General features: G+C 37.7%; 2 protein-coding genes across 2 annotated transcripts; both read left to right on the plus strand.

Annotated features, from left to right (window-relative positions):
• Positions 1–291: 291 nt before the first annotated feature.
• Positions 292–9,454, plus strand: LOC126687612 (uncharacterized). Its single transcript, XM_050382168.1, has 11 exons — positions 292–3,091; positions 3,134–3,384; positions 3,538–4,065; positions 4,183–4,403; positions 4,512–4,603; positions 4,685–5,197; positions 7,705–7,716; positions 8,116–8,132; positions 8,236–8,917; positions 8,977–9,171; positions 9,219–9,454. The coding sequence occupies exons 1-11, from the start codon at positions 292–294 to the stop codon at positions 9,452–9,454; spliced, it is 5,547 nt and encodes a 1,848-aa protein (XP_050238125.1).
• A 10,182-nt stretch (positions 9,455–19,636) lies between these two features.
• On the plus strand, positions 19,637–23,129 carry LOC126653474 (transmembrane emp24 domain-containing protein p24delta9). The gene is made up of 4 exons (XM_050347378.2): positions 19,637–19,984; positions 20,069–20,278; positions 22,718–22,794; positions 22,874–23,129. The coding sequence occupies exons 1-4, from the start codon at positions 19,766–19,768 to the stop codon at positions 23,016–23,018; spliced, it is 651 nt and encodes a 216-aa protein (XP_050203335.1). The 5' UTR covers positions 19,637–19,765; the 3' UTR covers positions 23,019–23,129.
• Positions 23,130–23,185: the final 56 nt, after the last annotated feature.

Consider the following 23,185-nt stretch of genomic DNA (forward strand, 5'->3'; position numbering starts at 1 on the left):
TACGGGTTTCGGAACAACCATTCCCATTCCCTAGCGCCGGTCTCGACACGAGTTTCTAAGCGGAAATCGGGTCGTGACAAAGTTGGTATCAGAGCAATGTTGTAGAACTGGAATGTCTACAGTAACATTGCCAATACTCGAGTAATAGGGTCTAAGGAACTACTGCAGCAATAGGATTTGAGTCATGTCTTTGATATGTCATCATTTAATGGTGAAATATTCAGCTTTTCCTTAGGTTGTGAATTTAGAATGTGTCTGATATGAGTTATATATTGTGATACGCATGAGCACATGGAGTGTGACCATGGAGATGGTTATATGCGTTCATGTTGGATTTGTATTTGTTGTTCTCATTTGATTGCAGTGTGGTTTGATTTGGTTAGGATGGCTGACCAAAGGCAAACTCGTGGTCGAGCTGCGATGATACGAGATGCACCCGAAGAGGCTCATGATGAGTCGTCTGTGCATATAGGGCAACATGAACCGGCCAACGTAGCAGGTAGAGGCCGTGGGCGTGGTAGACCTAGAGGTAGAGCTAGAGGTCACGCTGTGGAGGAACAGGAACCAGTTCAGGCTCCTGGGATACCACAACAACCTAACGCGCCAGGCTTCGACTTTAATCAGTTCTTAGCTGGAGTTGCAGCTATGCAGGCTAACCAAGTGGAGAATCAGGCTATGCATAGGGAGCAACTATTGCAACAACAACAGCGTGTTGGTGCAAATGTTGATAGAGACAGTGTTTTGGCTTATATGCGGCTCAAACCAACAGAATTTGATGGTTCAGGCGATGCATTGGATTTTCTTGAGGAAGTTGAGCGTAATGCTAGACGTTTGCAGGCTGACGAGAGACAGTCAATCTTGTTAGTTGAAATGTCAATGAAAGGACCAGCAAAAGATTGGTTTCGACGTATAATTCAACCTACGATGAATCAAATGACCTGGGCAGAGTTTGTTAATCGGTACAGAGAATTTTATCTGCCATTTTCTGTGACCGAGAGTTATCGTGATCAATTGCTGAATTTGAGAAGAGGAAATAGGTCAGTGCAAGAATATGTGACAGAGTTCACTAGGTTGGGAAGATTTGCACCTGATTTGATGGATGATCCAGCAAGGGCGAATGCGAGTTTTATCAAGGGTTTAGGACCCGAGTTTATTAGCCTTGTTTCTGATGTGAACCGAGATTTGATCCAGTTGATAGACAGTGCACGTCAAATGGAGACTTCGTTGGTACAGTTTGGCAGAATTGTAAATTCTACTGCACCAGTGTCGACAAGGAGTGATCAAGTTGGTGCGACAGCCAATACACAAATGTGGTTTAATCCAAGTGGTTTTACTGGACCGCGACGTAAAAATTTTAAAGGGAAGAGTAATAAGCGTTTCAATACCCCTGGAGCTAGTTCAAGTGGACGTAGCTCAGGAAGTTCTGGAGTTTTAACTCCATATTGCCAGAATTGTCGGAGGAGACACTATGGAGTGTGTCACCTTGCTCCAGGAGCGTGTTTTGTTTGTGGCCAACCAGGCCATTATGCAAGACAATGTCCGATGTCAGGAGCACAAGGGTCTGCTGCCAGTGTTGCTCAACCTTTTCAGCAGCAGCGGAGACCTATGTTTCCGGCGGCATCTGGGCAAGGTCAAACTGGTAGTACATTTACTAGCCAGAGAGGAAGAGGTTTTGGTAATAATCGAGGTGGAGGAAGAAATGGTGGAGGAAGAGGTACTGGTCAGAACTCTCAAGCGGAGGGGAGTCAAGCCAGGGTGTTTGCACTAAATCCACAAGAGGCTCAAGCCTCTAATGCAGTTGTGCAAGGTATTTTTACTATAGCTTCAATGGATGCTTTAGTATTATTTGATCCGGGTGCAACACATTCATTTGTTTCACCGAGTTTTGCGATTAAGATGGGAAAGCAACCCGCTTACTTGCAAAATCCATTATCAGTAGCCACGCCAATGGGTGAAAGTATGGATGCGGACATAGTTTATTCGTCTTGTCCTGTGAATGTTCAAGGACGAGAGTTGCTTGCCGATCTAATTTTGCTAGAAGTACTAGCATTTGATGTTATATTAGGTATGGATTGGTTAGCTCGACATTATGCGAGTGTGGATTGTCGCGAGAAGTTAGTGACATTCAATACCCCTGGAATTGAGGTGGTTTCACTTCAAAGTGAAAAATTAAAATCCACTGCTAGCATAATCTCAGCTATGAAAGCTCAACGAATGATGAGAAAAGGATGTCAAGCATTCTTGGATATTGTGTTGGATACAGAGAAAGCTCAAAGAACTGTACAGAATGTACCGGTGGTAATGGAGTATCCAGATGTTTTTCCAGACGAATTACCGGGATTACCACCAGATAGGGAGATAGAGTTTTGTATTGAGTTAGCTCCTGGTACCAAACCGATATCAATACCTCCTTATCGAATGGCGCCAGCAGAGTTAAAGGAATTGAAAGATCAACTAGAGGAACTACTTAGTTGTGGTTTTATCAGACCAAGTGTTTCCCCATGGGGAGCACCTGTTTTATTTGTTAAAAAGAAGGACGGATCATTTCGGCTCTGTATAGATTACAGACAGCTGAACAAAGTTACAATCAAGAACAAGTACCCATTGCCAAGGATTGATGATTTGTTCGATCAACTGCAAGGAGCAAGGTATTTTTCTAAGATTGACTTGCGATCAGGATATCATCAGTTAAAGATCCGAGAGGATGATGTTTCGAAAACTGCTTTTAGGACTCGGTATGGTCACTACGAGTTCCTAGTTATGTCATTTGGATTGAATAACGCACCAGCGGCTTTCATGGATTTGATGAATAGGATATTCAAACCCTTCTTGGATCAGTTTGTAATTGTTTTCATTGATGATATTTTGATCTACTCGCGTACGGAGGAGGAGCATGCACATCATTTGCGCATAGTTCTTCAGACATTGAGGGAGCATCAATTATACGCCAAGTTTTCAAAGTGTGAATTTTGGTTAGAAGAAGTGGCATTTTTGGGACATGTTGTGTCTCAAAATGGAATCAAAGTAGATCCAAAGAAGATTGAAGCAGTTGTGGAATGGAAACGACCAACTTCGCTGACTGAAATTCGTGGTTTCCTTGGTTTAGCAGGATACTACAGAAGATTTGTGCAAGATTTCTCAAAAATCTCTGCACCATTGACGAAGTTAACTCAGAAGAATGCAAAGTACGAATGGACAGAGAAATGCGATAACAGTTTTCAGAAACTGAAGGAGTGTCTAACGACAGCTCCAGTGTTAGCATTACCTGAAGGTATTGAAGGATTCACTGTTTACTGTGATGCTTCAAGGGTTGGTTTAGGATGTGTTTTAATGCAACATGGACGAGTAATAGCTTACGCTTCTCGCCAATTGAAAAAGCATGAAGTGAACTATCCTACTCATGACCTGGAATTAGCAGCAGTAATTTTTGCATTGAAAATCTGGAGACATTACTTGTACGGTGCAACGTGCGAGATATTCACAGATCATAAAAGTTTGAGGTATATCTTTGATCAACGTGAATTGAATCTCAGACAGAGAAGGTGGCTAGAGTTGCTTAAAGATTATGATTGCACTATACAGTATCATCCGGGTAAAGCTAATGTGGTAGCTGATGCGCTAAGCAGAAAGTCTGCAGGAAGTTTAGCACATGTTACAACAGAGTGGCGAAGGCCATTGATCAAAGAGATCTATACGATGTTCAGTCAGAACATTAGGTTTGAAGTTTCTTATCTTGGAAGCTTGATAGCCCAATTAAGTGTGCGACCAACTCTAATCGACAGGATTAGGGAACTACAAGGTGAAGATCCTCAACTAAAGCGTGTCATGGAGGAGGTAGAGAAAGGAAAGTGTCAAGACTTCAGTATTGTTAACGGAACACTGAAGTATGGTACCAGATTATGTGTACCAGATATTGAAAATTTAAGGCAGAAGATCATGGAGGAAACCCATGGATCAACTTATAGTATTCATCCAAGTTCTACCAAGATGTATAGAGATATTAAGGAGATGTACTGGTGGAACGGAATGAAGCGAGATATTGCAGAGTTTGTAGCAAGGTGTCCAGTGTGTCAGCAAGTTAAGCTTGAACACCAAAGGCCATATGGATTTTTACAACCCCTACCCATACCAGAGTGGAAGTGGGAGAGGATTACAATGGACTTTGTGGTTGGATTGCCTAAGATGCAGAAAGGTTTTGATTCTATATGGGTTATAGTGGATCGTCTGACGAAGTCGGCCCACTTTATACCTATTAAGATATCATATACTGCGGCGAAATTGGCACAAGTATATATTGACAAGATAGTCAGTTTACATGGAATTCCCGTGTCAATAGTTTCAAATAGAGGTTCAGTATTTACCTCTAGATTTTGGGGAAGTTTGCAAGAAGCGATGGGAACGCGGTTAGATTTTAGTACCGCATTTCATCCGCAAACTGATGGACAGTCTGAAAGGACTATTCAGACTTTGGAAGATATGCTTCGACTGTGTGTACTGGATTTTGGAGGTAGCTGGGATGTGTATTTGCCATTAGTTGAGTTCTCATACAACAACAGCTATCATTCCAGTATCGATATGGCTCCATATGAGGCATTATACGGTCGTAAGTGTCGACACCCTATCTGTTGGGAGGAAGTTGGAGAAAGAAAATTGACAGGAGCAGAGATTATCCAAATTACCTCAGAGAAGGTACCATTAATTAAGCAGCGATTGGAAACTGCTTTCAGTCGCCAGAAAAGTTATGCAGATTCAAAGAGAAAAGAGATAGAATTTCAAGTTGGTGACTATGTCTTTCTGAAAGTATCACCAATGAAGGGTGTTATTCGTTTTGGAAAGAGAGGCAAGTTATCTCCAAGGTATGAGGGACCTTACGAGATTATAGAGCGCATCGGAGCGGTAGCATATAAATTAGATCTACCGCCAGATATGTCACAAGTTCATCCGGTGTTTCACATATCGATGCTGCGAAAATATATCGCAGATCCTTCTCATGTGATTCAACCACAAACTGTAGAGGTTAATGAGGAACTTTCTTATGAAGAGCAGCCTGTTGAGATAGTAGATACTCAACTACGGAAACTTCGTACTAAGGAGATTCCTATGGTGAAAGTGTTGTGGAGGAATCGTTCTGTAGAGGAGTGTACGTGGGAGACGGAGGCGGATATGCGTCAGCGATATCCTTACCTGTTTTTACAAGGTACGTAGTTCTTATTGAAATTCGAGGACGAATTTTAATAAGGTGGGGAGAATGTAATACCCCGTAAAATTAAAGGATTAAATTATTCCACGTAAGGAATAATTTATAGGACCGGGAGAACGTAAATTAAATTTAAGAATAAATTTAATTTATAGTATCTCCGGAAATATAAAATAGTTATAGAAGTTAAAATATAAAAATTGGATATTTATATTTTAACTAACGGGAATTAAGAAATGCTTACAAATTAAAATAGGATAATTTATAAGTCCCATGTGAATATTTTTGGAGTCAATATTCACGAAATATTATTAGAAAGTTACCCCTAAAATTTTATAGAATTTGGAGATAGAAATTTTATTAAGTGGGTCTAATTTAGCCCTAATAAATCTTTAATGATTTATTAAAGATAAAATATAAGTCCCGTGAGAATAAAAATTATGTTTTTATTCTAATTACGAATTATGGAATTCGTGGTTAAAATTTCATAAAATCTGGAGTTCGTTGTCCGTTTTAGTTACGGACGAGTATTTAAGAATTTGGGTTAAAGTAACGCGTGAATACCTAGGGGCTAGTTTGGAATTTAACCAAACTATATATTATAAACATTTCAAATGAAATGTTTATTAGTTGCAGAACCTAAAACATTAGGTTTAGGTGCAGAGAGAACGGCGACGACGGCACGCGACGGTAGGTTCGACGGTTTCGATCCAATTTCTCGTTTCTAACTCAAATTTCTTCGGTAATCCATTAATAATCGAAGTTATAACCGTTATTTTGAATTTGGATATATAGAAAATGGATTATATTCGAATATATAACGGTTACCGTATCGAATCGAATGTATACGTAATGATTTTACGTTCCGATAGTGAAAATGGATAGATTGGCATTTGTATATGCGTTTAGGATCGGAAAAATGGGTTTAGCTCGACAGAAATCGGCCCGGGAACGGAGTTCCCGTGGCTGTGCGGCACAGCTACTGTGCGTCGCACAGTGACTGTGCGGACGCACAGCCCGACTGTGCGAGCGCACAGTCTCTTTGAGACTGTGCGACCGCACAGTCACCAGTGCGGACGCACAGGGACACTGTGCGGGCGCACAGTGTCCTGTGCGGGCGCACAGTGTCCTGTGCGGGCGCACAGTGTCCTGTGCGGGCGCACAGTGTCCTGTGCGGGCGCACAGTGTCCTGTGCGGGCGCACAGTGTCCTGTGCGGGCGCACAGTGTCCTGTGCGGGCGCACAGTGTCCTGTGCGGGCGCACAGTGTCCTGTGCGGGCGCACAGGGCCTCGCGCCAGCGCGTGTTTCCGACGTGCTTTCGCACGTCGGGTTCCGAACCAACGAATTTTGAACAATTTTGAACGGTACGTTCAATAAGGACTAAAAAGAACTTGGACGTTTAAGGAAGTTCGATTAATTAAAACTTAGAGACGTTTTAATTAGATTCTCTATTAATCAATGTGATTAATAGCTAGAGGACTATGAGTTGAGATTAAAAATGAGTATAGACTAGATATGCTATATGTTTAGTAATGTCAATAGAGAGTCTACTCTTTAGAGTTAGAATTCTTGTTTCAATTGTGTTTAATAATTGTTTTCTAGCTAGATCCGACGAGCAAGCAAACTACCGGACCAGGAGAGTAGAGGGTGAACGAGAACTGTTTTGTGGATAACGGTTTTGTGAGTTCGCATATTTACTTTTGAATATTGATGCCAAAACATTTATAACTAAAAATATGTTTGAAATTGCATTGCATAGAGTCGATTTGAAACCAATATATAGATCCACTGGAACGTGCTATCTATTTGGCAACAATAGAACTGTGTGATCACCGGTATTAATAAAACATTGCATTGCATACTAGTTGGGTTCTTTGGCCAGATGCTTGCAAAGCGGCTAAGACCTAACAGGTTATCCTGGGGAGCCAGTAATTTGATTTACGGCCCAGCAAACCTTACACAGAGATAAGATGATTGTGATAACGTGAGTTCACATTTCATCCTCTGTTAAACAAGAGAGCACGAACTGTGACATTAATCACAGTTAACCAAATGGGGTTTCTTTTAGGGTTTCATTTGGATCGGTTATTTGGCTGCACAAAGTGCGTTTACATGCGATTTCTGCTTTTATTAATATGCTTGAGTAACTATGTGAATTCACTCATATTTGACCCCCGTTGATTTCCCTTTTCACAGGTAAATGATATTTTGACGTGACAAGACTTCCAATTCTTTCTCTGGAAGTTGTAACCAAATAAAGGTCACTCTAGAGCTGCAGAGTAGTTCTAACTCCGAACAGTAGTTCAATTGTAAATACTTAAACTCTGATATGAAACTACTGTCAGTATCATTTTGGGACAAAAGCATGTTTTTATAAAAAGGGCTTTTGCCAGTTGTTTATAAGAAACCTGGTTTTGATAAAAGCTTCGTGATTAATTAAGTGGCATGCTTAAACCAGTTACTTGACGTGATAACTGGTTTGCACCGCTGGCATTGTTTTTGGACAGGGTTGTGTCAAGGTGTGTGCAGTATACATGTATCACCCTGAGTCCAGAAATGCGATTGCATGGTTTTGATTACACGTTTATTTGAAGGTTTCAAATACTTGCGAAAAGAAATTGAGACCTTTTATGTTTTCAAAACGCGAAAAGTTTTTACTGTTTTTCCTAGGCTTGCTACGGGTTTCGGAACAACCATTCCCATTCCCTAGCGTCGGTCTCGACACGAGTTTCTAAGCGGAAATCGGGTCGTGACACTTACTTAACTGGAAAGAGCAGTTTTTATCTTTAGGGGCTAAGGAAGTTTTAATTAAAGCAATTATCGAAGCAATACCGGTATACACAATGATGTGCTTCAAGCTACATGTGTCTCTTTGTATTCGTGTTAACATCCTTATATCCCAATTCTGGTGAGGACAGAGAAATTAAGAACACAGGTATCATTGGGTATCTTGGAAGAAAATGTGTTTCAGCTAGTCTATAGGAGGGCTAGGCTTTAAGGATTTACAGTCATTTAATCAGGCTTTGTTAGCAAAACAGGTGTGGCGTATCATTCAAGACCCAAATTCATTACTCTATCAAGTATATAAGGCTAACTACTTCCCATCTACTGATCTGTTTTCAACATCATTAGGCTCTCCACCTTCTTGGGGATGGTGTAGCCTTAAATTTGGAGCTACATTGTTGGAACAGGGTATTCGTTGGCAATGTAATAATGGACATTCTATTCACAGTTTATTTGATCCATGGATCCCTACTACTTATCCCTATCTTCCTCATTTAAATCCAGATATTAATCCTAATTCCGTTCCAGCACTAGTATCGGGTTTACTTATTTCCAATGGACGTGATTGGAATATTCCATTGATAAAGGAATTATTTGTAGCTGAGGATGTGGAAGCCATTTTATCTATTCCTTTATCTTTATTTTCAGGTGAAGATAGATTGGTATGGCATCATCATAATAAAGGCATATATACGGTTAAATCTGGTTATCATTTTCTTTATAAGACCATTCACAATTCTGACTATGTCATGGCTCCTGGATTTTCAACACAAGACTGGAAATTATTTTGGCATGTTAATATACCTTCGAAGATTCGTTTGTTTCTATGCGATGTATTCACAATGCTTTACCTACGAGGGATTTGTTATTGCAACGATTCCAACAGTTCTCTTCTTGTCCTCATTGTCATCAAACTGAAACCTTATGTCATCTACTGTTTCTATGCCCTTTTTCTGTACATACTTGGTTTCTGTCTACTCTCTCGTTCATATCAGACTGGATGCACTCCCATTCATTCTCTACTATTTGGTTACATATATGTTCTGAACTTCGACAAATGGATCCTTCAGAGGAGGCTTTAATTTTGTTTTGTTTTCTTTTATGGCAAATTTGGAAGGCCCGTAATGCAGCTATATTTAAAGTTGAGATTATCTCTGAATCTCAAATTATTACATTAGCTACTCAGGCCTGTTCTGAATTTCTTCAATTCAAGACAATTTGCAATTGCCACATTCAGGTAACTTTTCAAGTAGCAATATCACTTCTTCCAGTCTTCCTTCAGCTGAGTTCTTGAAAATCAATGTTGATGCAGCGACTGATAAACATTTTAAATTTGGAACCATTGCTGCCATAGCAAGAAATCACCTGGGTTCTGTGGTGGCAAAATTTTCAGCTGTATATAGATCCATATGGGACTCGGGTATATTAGAATTTCTTGCTTTACGGGAGGCAATGAACTGGGCTAAATCTTGACATTGGCGGAAGTTGATATTTGAAGGTGATGCACTGCAAGTGATTCGATCTGTTAACTCTAATGACTCATATCTTGCAACAGCTTGGGGAATTTGTATAGATATCTGGCATCTCCGGAGCAGTTTTCAGAGTTGTAACTTCTATTATATTCTTGATTACACAATAGATAAGCACATGATTTGGCTCAAACTGTTAAGAGAGCTACTGTTAATTCGTTTTCTATTTAGTCCAACATTTTGTAATTCTTGTTTTTCATCTAATCTACCTATCTTCTGGCAAAAAACAAAAATTACTTTGTTCTTGTTATCTCTTTTTAGGTCCATTAATAAACTCATTTTATCTATAGTTGCTAGTATCTAAACGTCAGATTTTTATGTTATTTTTTGTCGATGTGAAAAAGGACTTCACTGAATGGACATGAGAGTACACGAACAGGTTTTATATTTAGTATCTATAAATATTTATAAAATATCACATGTATATTTTTATAAAACAATTATACATCACTTACAAACCGAAATTCATTGTCGAGATTTTTTAAAAATTCAAATCCTAAATTTGAACCATTAATCAAAAATTAAAATCTAAATCTAAACTCTTGAACCGGATAATCGTATCTAGTGGTTAAATTTTTTGATCCAAATTATATTAACCGGTTTGATTGATTTTTGGTCTATCCATAATCAAAAGTATACAGACAATAAATTAATGACATAAATAAAATGTACTAATCTTTTTTTATTTTAAGATCTTATTATTCAATATTATATATTTAAAATACAAATAATGATTTTTGGTTTTTATTGTTTAGGTGGGCTTCCTAGCAGTCCAAATCTCGGATCATTTTGTGATTCATCATATAAAAAATCATTTCTTTCCAAAAGTATTTTACCAAACCATAGGAAAATACATGAGTTTAATTTCAAGTCGTAAGCATGACTTGGCTGTAAACGAAAGAGCTGCTCGCGAGCAGATCGGTGTTCGGCTCGATAAGAGCTCGGTTCGTGTTTGTTCATATTCCAAACAAATCGAGCTCAAGCTTGATTTTATGTTCGTTAGTATAAATGAGCCGAACATGAACATAGTGGTTTTTGGCTCGTTTACATTCACGAACAGCTCGATTAGTAGCTCGTAAACGAGCTTGAATAAGAGTTCGTGAACAAGTTCGTGAACGAGCTCGTCTATAGTTTGAGAATAAGCTCGTTTAGATACTCGATTAGGTATTCACGAACTAACTTATAGAGTAAACAAAACTACGTAGTTTTGATATACTCTATTAAAACTATGTAGTTTTCATATAAGAAAACGCATAATTTAATCAAAGAAAACTACGTAGTTTTGAACTCGTTTAGTATTTATCGAGCTTGTTCGTGAATAGGCTCGTTTAGTGCTTATCGAGCTCGTTCGTGAGCTTGCTCATGAGCTTGTTCACGAGCTTGTTTGTTTAGCGGCTAAACGAAGGAACACGAGCTGAACACGAGCTGAACATGAATACTATAAAATATAAACGAACCGAACATGAACATTCCGTTTAAAGCTCGACTGAACATGAACTGGACATGAACACTTTGTTCGCTAAAAGAACCGAACATGAACATTTCAAAGCTCGGCTCGGCTCGGTTCATTTACACCCCTGCTTGGAACATTATGCAGGCTTCATTACCAATGACAATAAATCAACTTACATACATGATTCACAAGGTTAACACAACTACATAGACAAGGAATTACTTAAATTATTGACAATGACTGTACAGAAAATGATATGAATCATCCAGAGATTGAACTCTTGAAATGTGAATGTTATGAGATTAATGGGGCAGAAATGGCAGCTTTGAAACACCGCTACCTCCCCCATAGGCAGCCACTGATTTTGAGCTCAAATCCTTTTGTATGCTTGCATGAGACCTTAGGGTTTTAGCAGTCAACCTGTTTGTTCTTAAGGGAAGAATTTGCAGCCTCGAATTTCGCTCTGTGCCTGAATTTCTGTTGTCAATTGATAGCCATAAACAAGCTCAAGTTGACGAGCAACTATTTCATAACGTCTCGGAAGAAGTTGCACGGGCTCTCCTCCGGGAATAACAATATATTCAATTTCAAGTCGAACCTCCTATTAAAAAAACAATAAAATATAAACACCTCTTTTTGTACAAATATAGACTTTTTTACAAGTAAATTCTTATATATGGTTGGTTAATGAATCTCATCTATGTTGCACGGAAACTTTCCAAGTCCTATGTTTCATGTTTCATTTTATTTTTCAAAAACACTTCCGAAACTCATAAACTCTTAATTTAAATAATGTTGATGGTTCTTGGGATCCATCGGTTGCTTGTCTTTCAGATTTGTTCCGTCAGAAGTCTATCTTTTTCAATAGAATTTGTTTGAGTTCAGAAAAACTCCTTCAAGTTCAAAGTTTGTTAAGCTTTTCCCGCATATGGCGTCAATTGATGAAGTATGCCTTCTAATCCGGTGATGAAACCTGCAAAACAGGGTAGAAGCTAACCGGACGGTGGTTGTCCGATTAACTCTCCCATGCTAAAGTCAGTTTAGGCTTTGAGTAGCGTTTTGAGTATATAATGTAGTTGTGTGTTTAGGCATACCTCAAACTCCTTTTATAGTAGATGATTGTATATCTTGTAGAGTTAGAATAGGAAGATGAATCTTATTTTGTAGGGTTTGACCCTGATTAGGAGTATTATTCCTTATTCAAACATGAGTCCTATTTAGGAACGTCTTCCTAAATAGTCTCGTCTTCCTAAGTTAGAAGTTATCTTTCTAAGTTGGAGTTTATATCCAAATAGAAAATATATTCGAGAATATAGGCAGATCTAGCGTTCTGTCCGAATCTCAGGGTCTACGCGCTTTGTCTGAGTCCTCAGGGATTCGGTCTTATCATTGTGGATGATATCATATTCCAGCTGAGGAGGATCCTACGGATTCGGCCGCCAGTTTCGTCTGGATTATCCCTTTGGACGGGAGTCCGGTATCGTCTGAGAGTGGATCTCCTGCAACTCGGCTGCATAGTACTTAAGATAGGATTCGACATCCATCAATATATAATACAAACAAAAAATAAAGTAAAAATTTACAACATAAAACACAACTTGTATGGTATATAAAAAATATAAATCAACATAATATATTTACAGGAATTAAAAAATATTAAAACACTCATTAAATTCCTAAAAAAGTATTACATATAAAAACAAATTACAATATTACGTATAAAAACATATTCTCTGCCTGTGCTACCGAACTTGTGATACAACATAACTTTCAAAATTTAACTACTTTTCACAATTGATTAAAATAATTTCAACAATACAAACATCAAAATAAGCAAACAAATACCAATAAAACAAAAATTAAGCAACAAAACTCAAAATTTCCAACAACCCAATTTTCTAAACATTACACATAGCATAAGAACAACATAAAAACAAAAATAAACTGATGAAAAAGAAAGAAAACTGGATTGAAAGATCCATGAGCTTATTCTTATAGATATCAACAACAACAATTGCATTGAATTTTAAGGGTTTATTAGTAATTTTTTTGCTTAAGATAATACTGAACAAACTCTTTATCAGTTGGGTGAAATCTAAACCTGGGTGCTAAAGAAGAAGCTGAGCGATCGCCACGAGCCATAAAAAAGTAGAGTTCTTTAGGATTTTGAAAATGATTTTTCAAAATAAAAAAAATGAACAGTTTTGAAAAAAATGGTGAGAGTTGAGGGGAAGAATAAACTCTAAACTACATGTGTTAATCTTTCAAAATACATATCAAATAAGAGGACCTCAAGTAGATTTTTTTCCTTTTCTTCTCCACTCTTTACTCCAAAACCAGTATTCCACACTCAAGAACAACATTGCTACCTAAGAATTTTAAAAATTAAAAAAAAAATTCATAATTCTTTTTATTTTAAGCCAAAATTAAAATGCCCATAACATTTTTGAACCATCCAATCTAGAAAAATATAATAAATTAAAATAATTATATCTAAAGAATTGCTAAGGACAATGAGCATATCATCTTTAGCATAAATGCTTCAATTAACTAGTCCAGCAAATGGTTTTTCCATCACAAGCTGCAAGCAATTCTTGATTCTTCAACCTTAACTACAAATTCCATTAATAAAGTTCCAGGGCAAAGATCTTGCAAATTTTAAAATGTAAAAAACGAAATCTCTTAGTTTTAAGACTTTGTTGATCAGTTCTTGATTTTGAAATGTAACAGCTGAGTGTGATTGAGTTGAGGTGGAGCAATAAATCCTTGATGCTACAGCTCCTCCACCAGCAGCACAGCTCCCCACCTGCAGCTCCTACATCAGCAGCACAACGCCTCCACCAGTAATTCTTCACCTTCATCCTCATCGTCCATCGTCGAGCAGCAACCATCTTGTCGCCATCGTTGCTCGTCAGCAATAACCATTCCTCGTCGTCGTCTTCGAGCTAAAGTGCAACGATCCGGTTCTCTTCTTTGGTTTGTTCATCTTGCGGGTGGATCTACCGTTGTTGGTCCTCCTCTTTGGTTGTTCATCTACGGCGGCGACAAGCTGTGGCTTAGGTGGATTTAGGCGGTGGTTTATATTAGAGGTCCTATTTATTCTTATTGTTTGACAGTTAACTTTCTGTTAATTGTTAGTTAGGATGTTTAGCTTCCTGTTAAAGTCTGTTAGCTAGTGTGTTAGTTGTGCCAGCTGTATGACAGCTGTATGGAGCGGTTATCAGCTCTGAGTCTGTATATAAACATTTCTTGATTCATTAATAAAGCTAAGGAAACATTTTGCCCAAATTGTAACATGGTATCAGAGCATAGCTCAAATTTTCTTTTCACTTTCTTGGCAGTTTCTCACTAACCAAACAAATCATTTTTCACATTTCCGATTATACTTTACACAAACAAACTACATATTCAGATTCTCCTCTTCCTTGCGATCAAGAATATCACATTTGTTTCCTTTTTCAGCTTTAATCATCAACTTTTCTTTCTCTTCACTTGAAAATTTTCTCAGTAACCAAACAACACATTAACATCATGAAGCATTCATACAAACCAGAAGATTTACCTTCTAGTCCCTATTAACTACATCCTAATGAGAATCCATCTCGAATACTCGTAACTACTTTATTGAAAGGTTCGAACTATCATACTTGGGCAAGATCGATGAGAATGGCATTGAGATCTAAGAATAAAGACAAATTTATTGATGGAACTATTAAAGCTCCACACAAAGATGATGAACTATATCCAGTTTGGGATAGATGCAACGTGATGGTGCAGTCTTGGATATCTCAGACACTTTCAGTTCCTATTAGAAGCAGTGTTATGTGGCTCGACAAAGCCATTGACATTTGGAATGATCTTAAGGAAAGATTTTCTCAAGGCGATGCACACAGAGTAGCTGAATTACAGGAAGAGGTGTTTGCCCTTAAACAAGGTGATTCCTCTGTAACAGATTATTCCACTAATATGAAAATCTTATGGGATGAGTTGACTAATCTCAGAACCATACCTACTTGTTTGTGTGATCCTCCACATGATTGTGAAGCGATTCATGTTGGTAGAAATTTTCAAAACAATGACTATGTAATCAGATTCTTAAGAGGCTTGAATGACAACTTTGGTGTTGCTAGATCTCAGGTAATGCTGATGCAGCCTTTGCCTGAGATTAATAGAGTATTTGTTATGATAATGCAAGAAGAAAGACAACTGGGAATGAAAAATGCAGAACCTAGAGAATCCATTGTGTTTTATAGTCATTCAGTAAACACTGCTGAAGAAATGCAGGATCAGAATGATAACACTCAATTCTTTAAAAATCAAAACCATTCAGTTTATGCCAGTGTTGTTGGCTATTCTGGGCCTAGAAGGCCTTTTACCCCACATCCAAACATGCAGAGAAGATTTGTTCCAGGAAATTTTAATAATCAAGGAGTGAAGAAAACTTGTACCTTTTGTGTTCATAACCACATTGTTGATATATGTTACAAGAAGCATGTCTATCCCCTAGGGTCTACACCAAGAATCAGAGGAAATTATCCTATGAGTAATGAAAATGTACAAAATATGCAGAATATGCAGGGCACTCAAAACTTTCACCAGGCAAATATAATTGACTCTAGTAGTTACCAGAACTTTCAACCAAATTTTGTTAACACTTCACCTATGCCAATGAGCTTTACTCCAGAACAGTATTCCAAGATACTGAGTCTTATACAACAGCATACCTTGAATAATGACAGTGTTACTCATGTCAACACATTGTCAAGCAATTTCAAGCCAGAATCAAATGTCTCATGTATTTCTTATTCCTTCAGTTCTTGTTCTCAATTGCCATGTGAACAAAACTAGATTATTGATACTGGTGCTTCTGACCACATTGCTTGCTCTCTTTCTCTCTTCACTTCTTATTCCCCTATAAAGGAAGTCTATGTCAAATTACCAAATGGTGAAAATTTTCCAGTTACACATGTTGGGACAGTGAGAATCCCATCTTTTATTACACTACAGAATGTGTTGTTTGTGCCCAGATTCTCCTTCAATCTAATTTCTGCTAGCAGACTGACTTCTTTGTATGATCAGTTATGCATGATATTGCACTCTAACTCATGCTTTATCCAGGATATCAGGACCTGGAGGATGATTGGATTAGCTGAGAAGCTAAATGGTTTATACCATCTTAAGATGTCAAATGGTAGCAACAATGTTTCTAAGTCTTCTTGCAGAGCTGTTATGAGTGCTTCTACTGTTGCCAAGTCAGATTTATGGCATTATACATTAGGACATTTGTCCAATAGTAGAATAAAACTGCTACAAGCTGTTGATTCCAGTATAGTTGTTCCAGTGCACAGTCATTGTGATATTTTCCATTTTGCAAAACACAAGAGGCTTCCTTTTCCTGTAAGTCACTCTATCAGCAATAAAAAATTTGATTTGGTTCATATGGATGTGTGGGGACCAACAAAAATTCCTTCAATGAATGGCCATAAGTATTTTTTAACAGTCATTGATGATCATAGTAGATATACTTGGGTGTTCTTTCTCAAGTCTAAGGCAGAAACAAGGGGTATTATTCAACAGTTTTGTGCTTATGTTGAGACACAATTCAAAACAGTAATTAAGTGCATTAGGACTGATAATGCACTTGAATTTGACATGCCTGTTTATTACAAGTCAAAGGGAATAATACATCAAACTAGCTGTGTGTACACACCACAGCAGAACAGTGTGGTTGAAAGAAAACATCAACATCTGTTGAATGTTGCTAGATCATTCAAGTTTCAGGCTTCAGTTCCTGCTTCATTCTGGAATTTTTGTGTACCCTATGCAGCATACATCATCAACCGCATCCCATCACCTGTTCTAAAAAATGACACAACCTTTGCCAAACTATTTGGAACTCTTCCAGATTATTCTATACTCAAAGTATTTGGATGCCTCTGCTATGCTTCCACAATCTCTGAGTTAAGAACTAAGTTTGATCCCAGAGCCATAAAGTGTATATTCATTGGGGTTCCTGATGCAACAAAGGGATATACTTTATTTGACTTGTCTTCTAAGAAAGTCTTTATATCCAGAGATATAGTCTTTTATGAAACCATATTCCATTATCCACAATTGCCTGCAGCTATCAACCCTGATTCTGCAGACATTGTTTTTCCTGCACCTTATGATACAAATGATGATGAACTTACTATTCCATCCATTCCTACCTCTTCCATTTCTCCTCTTTCATCCCCACCTACTTCTATTTCTCCTTCTCCTACATTGAGAAGATCTTAAAGAACCATTCTTCAACCTACCAGATTACAAGACTACATCTACAAACCTATTTCTTCTGCTACTGTTGCTCAGGTTACCAGTCCACATACTTTAGACAAGGTTATTTCCTATAACTCCTTATCTTCTAAACACAAATCTTTCTCTCTTCAACTTAGTTCTATAACTGAGCCTCGTTCTTATAATGAAGCCATTAAACATGGCTGCTGGAGAGATGCTATGGCCAATGAAATTACAGCTTTAGAACACAACCATATATGGGATCTGACAGCATTACCTACTAGCAAGAAGCCAATTGGTTGTAAGTGGGTCTACAAAGTTAAGTACAAGGCAGATGGCACCCTTGAAAGGTGCAAAGCTAGGTTGGTTGCAAAGGGGTATACCCAAGAACATGGCCTTGATTATTTGGATACTTTCTCCCCTGTTGCAAAAATGGGCACTATCAGAACCTTACTAGCTGTTGCAGCCATCAAAAACTGGCATCTTCACCAGTTAGACATTAATAATGCCTTCCTTCATGGTTATCTTCATGAAGAGGTCTATATGACTCCACCCCCTGGATTTATCCCTTCTGGATTTTCTCAAGTCTGTAAACTTCAGAAATCATAGTATGGGCTCAAACAGGCAAGCAGGATGTGGCATGCCAAATTAATCCTTGCTCAATCAAGGGTTTCATTAGGCTTCAGCTGACCCTTCTCTTTTCACAAAGACACATCATGAGTCCTTTATAGCACTTCTCATTTATGTTGATGATGTGATCTTGGCCAGTGATAATTTGACATTAATTTCAGAGGTTAAGAGCACACTACATACTGCCTTTCAGATTAAAGATCTTGGCCCTTTAAAATTATTCCTCGGTCTGGAAGTTGCTCGTTGCAAATCAGGTATTAACCTCTCTCAACGAAAGTATGCCCTTGATCTTTTGTCAGACACTAGATTTCTCACCTCCAAGCCTGCTCCTACTCCTCTTTCTTCTACAACAAAGTATTACAAAGGAGATAGCCCTTTACTTCTTAGCAATTATGTTTACAGACAGTTGATTGGTAAACTGCTCTATCTCTGTAACACCAGACCTGATCTTCAATAAGCTGTCCATCATATTTCTCAGTTCCTTGATTGTCCAACTGAGAATCATCTTGCTGGTGTCCACAGAATTTTAAGGTATCTCAAACAAGCTCCTGGTCAGGGTTTGTTTTATGCAGCATCTAGTTCACTGCAATTAAAAGCTTTCAGTGATTCAGATTGGGCAAGTTGTGTTGATTAAAGAAAATCAGTCACATGTTTCTGCATATTCCTAGGGACTTCTTTGATTTCATGGCGCTCAAAGAAACAACAAACCATCTCTAGATCTTCCTCCGAAGCAGAATATAGAGCAATGGCTTCTACTTCTTTTGAGCTTCAATGGCTTCTGTATCTACTTGAGGATTTACAAGCTCCACACTCTTCTCCGGCTCTATTATTCTGTGATAACCAATCAGCTATTCATATTGCCCATAACCCAGTTTTCCATGAACGGACCAAACACATCGAGATTGACTGTCATGTGATCAGGGAAAAGATCCAACAAGGAATCATTCATCTCTTGCCTGTTTCTACTACCAATCAACTAGCAGATCCTTTCACTAAGTCACTTTCCACTGCTGTGTTTCAGGAAGCAATTTCCAAGCTTGGCATTCATAACCTGTATGCAGCTTGAGGGGGCTATTAGATCCTATATATTCTTATTGTTTGACAGTTAACTCTCTGTTAATTGTTAGTTAGGATATTTAGCTTCCTGTTAAAGTTTGTTAGCTAGTATGTTAGTTGTGCCAACTGTATGATAGCTGTATGGAGCGGTTATCGGCTCTAAGTCTGTATATAAACATTTCTTGATTCATTAATAAAGCTAAGGAAACATTTTTTCCAAATTGTAACAGTTTAGGGTTTACATGTGAATGAGATAGAAGAACGAAGAATTGAAGAAGAAAATAAAAAAAAAAGACAAAGTTTTATTTAAGAAATATACTGATTTTTGAATTGGAATTGACATTTCCAACAAAGGATGATGGAAAAATAATATTTTAGTCATCAAATTTATATTGTTTTATACAATTTTATTAAAATGTGATTGTGTGTAAGACAAGTCCTTAAAGTTAATGCCACATGAATCTCAATAAATGAAAAAGAAAGCCACATCATCTTTTTCTATTTATTAACAGAGAGTGAGATACACATGCTAAATTCCGTCCACATAAAGAGTGTTATAATCGTGATTTGCTTAGTACAGGGACCCAAACATGAGCAACTTTTAGGACAGAGGCCTCTCGAATAAAAGTAGTATAATACAAGGGCTTTTGAATGAGTTTTGCCTAAAATTAAATTAAAAACAAAAACAAACGTGTTAAAACCAATCAAGTGACACCACCTGGCGATAACTCACGTACACCATTTTCTCCCCCTCTTCCTTCTCTTCTCCGCAACCCAAGCCACGGCAACGACTTTGCAGAGAAATAACAAACAAAATCCCTAAAAAGAAGACTACTAATAATGGCTATTCATAGAGCTGGATCACTCCATTCAGTCATATTTACAATTATAACTTTATTAAGCTGCACATCGGAATCACTTCGGTTTGAGTTACAATCAGGTCAAACTAAATGTATAGCAGAAGACATCAAAAGCAATGCTATGACTGTCGGCAAGTACTCCGTCATCAACCCTAATGAAGGCCAGCCCTTGCCCGCTACTCACGCCGTCACTGTTAGAGTTGCGTATTTCTGTAAAACCCGTGTTTTTCTTTTGAAAAAGATTGGATTTTTGTTGATGTTTATAGCTTTGTTTTTTGAATAGGCGACGTCGAGCTATGGGAATAGTTATCATTATGCGGAGCTTGTGGGATCTGGGCAGTTTGCATTTACTGCGGCGGAGGCGGGAGATTACATGACTTGTTTTTGGGCGCCGGATCATAAGCCTGTGGCTACTTTGACTGTTGAATTTGACTGGAAAACTGGTGTTGCTGCTAAAGATTGGACTAATGTTGCCAAGAAAGGCTCTATTGATGTAAGTTTTCTTTTTTCAATTTGATTCTCTTGATCTTGTTTAATGTTTTTTGGTTGAATGTTGATGAAAAGAAAAAAAGAGTTGAGAAGAGAAGTGATGAGGATTGTGTTTAATTTGGTATTACGAGAAGATTTTAGGGGAAAAGTTCGTTAAGAAACGTGAAAATATCGAAATTTTAATTGTAATGAGAGATGTCTTAACACTTTGCATATGATCAATTATATATAAAGGGAGAATGTTGTTGTTTTTCCTGATGGTTTAGTTGGGTTAATAGTTAGAGGAAATTGCCTGGATCTTCAGCTTTTTCTTTATTACTATTGTCATTGGGAGCTCGTGTTGATTTAGGAATGGCAATTTGAATCCGTTATCTGTCCAGTTTTTGCATATTCATACCCAACCCATGGTATTTAAGTCGGAGGTGTTTACATGATAAATTTGAGCTATCATAATAAGATACACGCCATGTTTACTTACAGTTTCAATACACAATGAGCTTTTTCTGTCTATTATGCCAAAGATTTTAATGAAAAAAATATTTGGAATGTTTTTTAAGAGTTTAAATTCAGTATACAGGCGATACAGCTTTACCTGCCTTGCCCATTTATGAATTCCTTAGGTTTCACCCATCTCATCAGGTTTCTTTAGGCAATTAACCTCATGGTCAGAAGAATTACCACCTTACCCTGGATTATATGCTAGTGCAATTTCCTGCTTTGGCTGTGGTGGCAGTCTTCTTATTTGCAGCCATTATTGTGTCACTTTGTCGTTGCTTGAGTTGAACCTTAAAAATTGTTACAGGAAAAATACACATTCAATTTTACATGTTAGCCGTGTCTTGTCTATGGTAAGGTTGAAGTACATAAATTTTTGTAACAGGCACTTGAGCAACCGTGTTAAGACTTAGGTAGGTGTAAAAGATGTAGCAACGTATCAGTTCAAACTCAACTATAGCTAAGAATGAGGGCATAAGTTAAGCTAGATGGTTATGGAATTATACTATAGGAAAGAAAAAATTGGTGGATAATAATGGATTGGCATGACTCAACCACACTGCTTATTTTTCCCGTGGTGAGTGTCCACTAACAGCCATTCATAGCTCGGCTCTGATAATGCAATTCCAGGAGGAGTCGATAGTTGGGCACTGGATCTCTTCGGACCTGGAAAACGTGTGACGCTGGGTTGGGATTTGGTGAACCAACTGGTCGCTCCTCTAGTTGAAGTATCAGGCCCATTTTTCGTTGCCTAGGTTACACCTTTGGAATACCCCAGAAGGGAATTTTTATCTACTTCCCTCAATCTTCACTTTACGTCACGCCAACTCCCTTTTCGTCATAAGGCGTGGAACTAGACCAAGAGGAATCTCTATAGGAACTAGTCCCTCAGATTTTGCACGTAGGAGATCGAGACACAGCCCTAGGGATGAAAATAGCTGGTTCGATAGAGTCAGGCTATGGGGAAAGATATAGATCGATCGCCCTAGACAACTACATAGAGGGTCTCTGAGGTCCGCAAGTTTCACATCTAAGTAATACCCGATCCGAGAATTTACGATATATAAAGATAGATACATATTTAACTAACAACAACATTCAAAAATGAAAGATCCGATGATACTTTTATGTTGTAGGAAAATTAAACTTAGTGAAATTCTCATGCTAACAGTATCCAATTAAAGTAGGCAATAAAGAAAAAGAAATTATAATTTTACAAATGTGATCATAAAAGTTATGTTTTCATTTGGTGAGCAGTAATGCAACTCAAATGAGGTGATTTTCATTGCTTGCATGAAATATTTACGACTAATGACGCTATGCTATGAAAACCGTTCAAGTTGTTAGGTAGATTGTCTAGAAGCACATGGCTCTCGACTGTTGTTGACTTGAGTGAATTTAGCTTAAGCCTCAGAAATTAGCTAGAAACTTAGATATAAACTGCTTGATGTGGAGTATGCTTCTTGAATGTGATTGTAAAGTATCTAAACTCGAAAAAGACAACTGTCCCTCACACATGTTAGTTCATAATGATCAGATCTATTTTTTATTGGGAACCATAACCATGGTCCTCCGAGCACAGCAGCAAACTCGATTTCAGCTGTTGTTTCCATATCTTCAGTTCAAGATTTCAAACTTGTATGTTGGGATTGCTGAGGTTTCCTATATTTACCTGTTAGTCTCACATTACTTGAACTAGCCACCTTCAAAGACTAATATTAAGCTCTTGGAAGCCCCAAACTGATACTTCCATCAATAATATTGATACTTTAATAAATAAATATCAAGTTGACAGCAGCTGCGTTCTTTAAGTAAATCATAAAACATCTCAATACTTTTCTAGGTGTCAGAGATTTAATAAATTTCTCATGCGATTGATTTCTAAACTTTATTAATAGACTTTAAAATATTCTTATGCACCTGCTTTTTTTTTCTTTCTTAATGGCAGGTAATGGAATTGGAGCTGAAGAAGCTGCATGATACTGTTATTTCGATTCAGGAGGAGATGTTATATCTCCGTGAAAGGTAAAAAGAAAACAGTTTCTTAATAGGCATGTTAATTTGAGATCATACTCGGTTGTAACATGTTTGGTGATTGTTCCAGAGAAGAAGAAATGCAAGAGTTGAACCGAGCTACTAACTCGAGAATGGGATGGCTTAGTTTTCTCTCTCTCCTAGTTTGTTTATCAGTAGCAGGCATGCAAGTTTGGCACTTGAAGACCTTTTTCGAGAAAAAGAAGCTCATCTAAATTCTAATTTTGAAACTGCCTAATACAAAACAATCTTTTGCCCTCTCTTGTAAAATGATGTGAAAGAATAAATTTTAAGTAATTTGGGATTTATATTTTTTATTCTCTTCACTTAGCTATCTTCTGGAGGTTTATTATGTTCAAGGAAAAAAGAAAATAGCACGGTA

The sequence above is a fragment of the Mercurialis annua genome, linkage group LG6 (assembly GCF_937616625.2).
Source record: "Mercurialis annua linkage group LG6, ddMerAnnu1.2, whole genome shotgun sequence".
Classification (NCBI taxonomy): domain Eukaryota; kingdom Viridiplantae; phylum Streptophyta; class Magnoliopsida; order Malpighiales; family Euphorbiaceae; genus Mercurialis; species Mercurialis annua.